The sequence below is a fragment of the Lepeophtheirus salmonis genome, unplaced genomic scaffold (assembly GCF_016086655.4).
Source record: "Lepeophtheirus salmonis unplaced genomic scaffold, UVic_Lsal_1.4 unplaced_contig_14179_pilon, whole genome shotgun sequence".
NCBI lineage: Eukaryota > Metazoa > Arthropoda > Copepoda > Siphonostomatoida > Caligidae > Lepeophtheirus > Lepeophtheirus salmonis.
The window spans coordinates 35020-42117 of record NW_027290855.1 but is presented as its reverse complement, the minus strand read 5'-3'; the positions used below and the strand labels follow the sequence as shown (position 1 = coordinate 42117).

Here is a 7098-nt window from a genome sequence, read left to right as displayed (position 1 = left end):
GATTGAAGAAAGGAACTTTGTTTGTGGTTTAGATGTAGAATTACAGTATCTAAAATTTCGTAATACTTGCTAAGGTAAAAGGAGAATATTAATGGAGATATTTTAGCATATATTTCTGAAGTTTGATCAGAGAGGAAAATATTTTGAGGGCTAAAAAAATTTTTTAAAAAATGCAAACTAAAATTTTGTAAATTTGTAAAATTAAAATTATTTTCTAAAGTATTCTTGTTAAAAGTATTATTTATAGAATCGTTATAAATTATTTCAAAAGTTTTAGCAAAATATATTTTCAATATTCCAAACATTTCTCTAAACACAACATACGAATACATACACAAAAACATATTGTGAAATATCATAACACTGGACAAAAAAGAAATATTGTTCCTTTTAAATGTTGTTTTCCTCTTTTTTAAATAATTATTTACAATTAAAATGTAGAAAAAATAAATTAAACAAAACAGTGTTGGTGTGATTGGATTTAGAAATATTTTTTGAATGACGTGTGGTGGATACTGCGTTAAAAAAATCGTTAATTTCGAAGCTGTTGATTGTTGATTAATATTGCTAAAATCAAAACGATTAGTATTAATACTATTAGTGTTATTACTAGTAAAATTAGTGTTGATACTGTTTATGTTATCACTTGTTAAATTAGTATTAATGCTGTTAATGTTTAAATTGTTTTCTAAGTTGATGTTAGAAATTGGCATACTCTTTGATTTGTTTTTTTTTGTTTTTTTTCTCCTATCTAAATCATAAATATAATAATAAATCTAAAATATCATAAATAAATATAGGGGTTATAACTTTAATATAATAACTTCTATTAAAGTTTATTAAATTAAAAAATTATTAGAAATATCAATTATAAATATATTTTTTAAAATATTTACTCATACATGTTAAAAAATTAAAAATATTTGTTCAATTATAAATACATTTTTAAAATATTTTTATATACTATTTTTTAAATTATACATAAATATATTTTATATAATCAAAAAAGTAAGAGTATATAATAAAGTAAAAGTATATTCTAATTGATTTTTACAGTGATTGAATTATAATTTTGCTTTTAATTAGATTAAAATAATGTAATAAAAATTTTTTTATAATATTTTTTTTTTTATTGTTATTATTATTGTTAAAGTATAAATAAAATAAAATAAAAATTATTCTTAAAAAATTTTATTTATAATTTTAAAATTTATCATCTGTAAATTCTTTACAAACATACAAAACCTCACCCTGATCCTCAAGATTACCACTAACAACTTTAAATAAATTTAAATCCATTTTTAGTTTTAGATTAAGTGTTTCGTCTAGTAATCTTAAATGGTAGACATTCTCAGATGTTTTGTTATTAACAAGTGCAAGAGTTCGTGATTTTGTGTTTTTATTCTTTTTTTAGTAAAATTAGAATTTTTATTAATATTATTATCATTATTAATGTTTTTATTACTATCTGAATTGTTCGTTTTTAAGGAGTATGTTCTTTTTAGAATTGATTTTAAAATTTTTTCGTGTTTAAATTTTTTTAATAAATTTTTATTCTCATCCAAATTTTTACTATTATTCTTTTTGTCCATATTAAAAAAATTATTATCAGTATTAGAATTACTTTCATTATTAGAATTGTCATCAATATTTAATTCCATTACTAAATTTACGTATTCATTATATTTTCTTCTATTTATTTTTTTACCATCACCATCATAATTGCTATATGTTTTATTATTACCATTAGAATTTGAATCTGTTGAATTAAAATAACTAATAAAAACATTATGAACAGAAAAATAATACACAACCTCAACACTTCCACCATATAAAACCACACTGGTAACTCGTCCCCGACTTTCACTAAAAATAAAATATCCAGCAGAATTCTCACACAACTGTTTTAATGTTCTACTTCGCCTACATTCATACTTAACACCGATGAGTGTTGCAAAGTTTTTACAGAATCTTGCTAGGAAGGAGCTTGGAGAATGTGAGGTGGTTACTGCAAGTGGTAGTGTTGTTAGTGTTGAATGAAGGCTGTGTGAATGTGTAAGTGATGAGACAGACTCATTGTCTGTGTAATTGTTATAATTATAATTGTCATAGTTATTATTTAAAGGTTGAGTGGATGAAAGTTTGGAAAAAAGTGATTTTTTAAGAGTCATAAGAAAATCTTAAGAAAAAATAAAAGGAAAAATTATAAAAATAAAAATTATAAAAAAAAAAATTTTTAATTAATCAATTTAATTTTTTATATCAAATAAATAAATTAAATTTATTATTAAAATAATATTTATATTTACATTGATTTTCGTATCATTATAATAATAAATTTGTTATAATCTACTAATTTTATGGTTTTATAATTTTATAGTTTTATAATTTACTAATTTTATAGTTTTTTAAAATTTTTTTAACAGAAATTCCTTATAAAAAAACTCTGCAAAGGAGCTAATTTAGTCACAGGAGTAAAAAAAAAAAAAAAAGGAACTTAAAATTTAACCCTATACATAAATTCTAAAAACTCTTTCAATCAAAACTAAATATAAAATAACAAAATTCTATTTAAAATTTAATTTTATGTAAATTTTTAAAATAAAAATTTTTTTTTTTTTGAAAGATAAAAAATAAATGATGCAATTCGATCAGTCTGATAAAAATAACTTTTGTTTGATAGGCAGTACTCTAGGAAGTAGTACTGATAGAAGAGTCTTGGGTAGTGGTAGTGAGATGGTAGGAAATGTGGAGGATAAAAAAAATTTTACAAAAATTTTGCAATTAAAAAGAAATCATTGATAATCTAAATAATATTGATACTCTAGATTTCGATAGTAGTGTTGATAATCTAAATGATAATGTAAGTAATTTTGGTAAATATTTAGATAATAAACAACAAACATCAATGATTAGTAGCAGTGATGATGTTGTTAATTTGAAACATAAAATTTCTATAAAAGAAAGTAGACCAAACAATTTTGAAAATATAAATCATCTAAATTTTTGTATGTCAAAAAATTTAGATAAGCCACAAAAAAAAAATTATAATTCTTCAAATTCAAATAATTACAACAAAAATTTTAGTAATGAGGAATTTGAATTAATTGACCACGAATTAACTAAAGCGCCAACATTTATGAAAAATTTGTCAAACTTAAGCATTAAACCAAAGAATACTCAATCTACAAGTAGTAGTAGTAATAATAATAATAATATTTGTTATAATAATAATAGTAATAATAGTACAGAATTGAATATTACAATAGAAGATATTTTTAAAGATGACGAACAATACCGAAATAGGCAATATGATGTAGATAAATCTGTAAAGAGTGGTGGTAAAAGTGTTCTTACTAAAATTTGTAGAGCATACACAACTTTCACAGATTTTTATAAAAATTCTACAAATAAAAACTTTGCAGATAAAAATTTTAAAAAAACGAAAAAGAACGATTTTTCAAATTTTTTCTACTACTCCTTAGGTAACGTAATAATAAATACAACTAGTCAAAAAGCAAATGCAGAAATACAAAATATTTTAGAAGAAATTAAACATGAAAATGTTTTAAAGTATAATCAATCTTTATTTACAGGTAGTAATGATTCTATCAAGGATTATATTAGAAAGGATTTACCACCTTTGGGTTCTAATAATTTTACCAATAATAATACTAATAATAGTAATACTTTTACTAATTATAATAATAAAAATAATAACTTTAGTAATTTTACAAATTCAAATTTAAATGATAATAAAGAAGAATTATCAGTAAATAATTTAAATATTATTTCAAAAATTCAAGACAACTCACTTCGAGACTTACTACATATAACAACACAACTACTCCCAACAACTACTTTAATACAAGACATAAAATCATACTTTGATCCTAAAAACCTTTCTAAAGATAATACATATTTTTCAGATAATGTTAATGATAGGAGTGATAGGATTGTTGCATATTTAGCAGAAGATCAGGAAGGGTCGAGATTTATACAAAATAATTTTAGTGACTTAAATATAAATACGAGTTTAGTTAATAATTCAAATTTGAATTTAAGTAATTTTAACAATTTACCTAATTCTACTAAACCTCATCTTTTCCTTCTAACATCTCTTCTTAACCATTTACTGCCATTATCATGCAACCAATTTGGAAATTACGTAATTCAAAAGTTTTTTGAAGACAATTTCACCAGCACCTATCTCTACTCACTTTTACTTAAAGGCAATGTTAAAACACTTAGCATCCATATGTATGGCTGTAGAGTTATTCAGAAAAGTGTTGAGAAGCTTGAGTATCCTTTAGATGTGGTTGCAGAAGTTTATGAAAATTTAGATGAATTAGTAACTGATCAGAATGGAAATCATGTTGTTCAAAAGTGTTTAGAAAGATGTGGTGATGTTGAATTTATGAGATTGGAGAGATATAAGAATGAAGTTGATCTTTTGATATCTTCACCATCGTCGAATATGAGGAATTTAACTAATGATAATAATACTAAAAATTTAACTAATGATAATAATTTAACTGATACTAATAATACTAAAAATGTGAATTTAAAAAATTTTAATTATGAATTTACAAATACTAAAAATTTTGAATTTAATTTCTTTTTTAAATTTGTTAATAAAATAATTCCAAATATTAAAAAATTTTCAAATGATAAATACGGCTGTAGAGTAATTCAAAAAATATTAGAAACATTAAAAAAATTAAATAACATTAATAATAATGATAATAGTAATAATAATGATAATAGTGATAGTAGTATTAATAATAATATTAAAAATGATGTTGATGATTATAATTTAAAATTTATGAAAATTTCAGAATTCTCAACTTCAAAAATTTTATCAACAATAATTGAAAATACTTACGAATTAGCTTTAGATCAATATGGAAATTATGTATTACAATATATTTTAAATGAAGAATATATAACTTTAGATACAATATTACCAATTGTAGACAAATATTGTTTAAAATTTTCAACACATAAATTTGCTAGTAATGTTGTTGAAACTGTTATAAAATTAGGGTGTAATGAAGTTAGAAATAAAATTTTAGATATTTTTTTAAAATACACTTTTACAAATATAAATAATAGTAATAATAGTGGCAATGGTAATAATTACAACAGTAGTATTAATAGTAATTGTAGTAATAATAAAAATTTGTTAATTAATTTTAATAATTCTAACTTACAACTAAATAATATTATTGATACTACTACTATTATTAATAATATTAATAACAATACTAATACTAACAATAATAATAATTTAAATAATAATAACAATACTACTAATACTAACAATAATACTAATAATTTAGATAATAACTTAAAACCTGATATTATACATATTTCAAAAGATAAATTTGGAAATTACGTAATACAACAACTTTTAAAAGCACTTCCATATAAATCTAAACTTAAAATGAAAACAGTTTTAGAAAAACATTGCGACGAATTAAAAGGATCTCATTATTCTAAACATATTATTTATAAGGTTCAGAATATTGCAAAAGTTAACAATATAAATAATTAATTAAAATATTTGTAAAAATTTTTTAAATATAAAAAATAAATTTTAATTATAAAAACAAAAATTTTTTTTTATATTTTATAATAAAATTAGTTTCATATATATATATTTTATTATATATATATGTATATACTATAATAGTTAATAGTTGTATATTTAAATATTTATAATGATAAAATTTGTTAGTAGTGTTGTGTATTTTTTTTTATTATTTATAAATTTATAACACCGAAAAATTCTTCTTTTACACTCCCAATAACAAAAATCTTCCCTTCCTCGACTTTACACCCAAGTACACGTACTCTCACACAATCACCTCTAACTATATCTGTACCATAACTATTTATAGTACTATAACTGTCATTATTACTAATATCATTATTGTTATAATTCATATTTGTTGATGTAACACTCTCCTTAAGTTGCATTTTACTTATAAAGACAGAGACTAGTTGGCCAATACTACCAAACACGCCCATACTATTAACCTCCATTGCTTGTATATTTATTACTGATTTTGCTGTAACATTAAGTACCAATGCTGTATATCTAACTGCAAATGTTGCAACTCCCAACTCTGTTACTCCCATTTGCTTTATTTTGAGGATTCTCTTTACACGAATCACAAAACCAATGTTTTCAAAACATTTGTTCTCTACTTCTGTGTGTAATGTTCCTAAAATTGAAGTTTTAAGAGTTTCGTTATAGGTTGGAGGAAGAATCGATAGAGAGTGTGTTAGGGTTTTTAAGAAGAACATTTTTTAAATAAAAAAATTTTAATAGTGAAAAATATTTTTAATTAAATTTTTTTATTTTTTATTTCAATTTTTTTATTTAAAACTTCTAAAAAAAAATAAAATTCTACACAATTAATTTTTTAATTAAAATTTGAGTAAATTTTTTTTTGTTTGTAGTATTTTTTTATTCATCCTTCTTTCTTCTTGTTGACGGAAGTGTTTGTCTGAAACCTCCACTTTTTATTAACCATCCAATTGCAAGAAATGCTAATTCACGATCTAATCTAATTGCATCTCCTACATGACAAGGTTTTATTGTTTTTTTACCATCGTTTATTGCACAAGACTTTGCTGATGCTATAATTTCTTCAATTATATAAAGTATTCCTGTTGCTAGAGCAATCAAAGATGTTGATGAAATTCTTGCCTTTGTTCTTGATTTTAAAACATAACGCATATGTGCTGATTTGAATACTGTACCTGTTGGGGATGATGATTTTCCCTTCATTTCTTTCTTTCCTGATTTTCCTGTTTTTGCTCCTATTGCTGCCATAAAAATTTTTATGTTTTTTTTTTTTTTATTTATATAGATAAATTTTTGGAGGGAAATATTTTTATTTTTTTTAAATTAAATTTATAAGCAAATTTATTATTTTTAGGATATTAAAAATAGAAATTTATGTTCTTAAGATTTTAAAAAATAGAAATTTATATTCTTAATAAAATTTTTCTCTTTTAATGATAATTTAATTATTTTTTGATCATAATTTTTGAGGAATAATTTGATCTCCAATTTTATCATTAAAA

The 7098-nt window shown here is 21.5% G+C and overlaps 2 protein-coding genes across 2 annotated transcripts; both read right to left on the bottom strand.

Annotated features, from left to right (window-relative positions):
• Window positions 1–5856: 5856 nt before the first annotated feature.
• LOC121130941 (DNA-directed RNA polymerase II subunit RPB7-like) lies at window positions 5857–6312 on the bottom strand (the record flags this gene model as incomplete). Its single annotated transcript, XM_040726565.1, has 1 exon — window positions 5857–6312. A coding segment is annotated over exon 1 (456 nt), but the record flags the coding sequence as incomplete, so codon positions are not given.
• Window positions 6313–6475: 163 nt separating this feature from the next.
• On the bottom strand, window positions 6476–6844 carry LOC121130940 (uncharacterized). Its single transcript, XM_040726564.1, has one exon. It carries the CDS (start codon window positions 6842–6844, stop codon window positions 6476–6478), a length of 369 nt encoding a protein of 122 aa, XP_040582498.1.
• Window positions 6845–7098: the final 254 nt, after the last annotated feature.

Bases quoted from the DNA above. Each gene is read 5' to 3' on its own strand.
- LOC121130940 (XM_040726564.1), bottom strand. From the start codon at position 6,844: ATGGCAGCAATAGGAGCAAAAACAGGAAAATCAGGAAAGAAAGAAATG.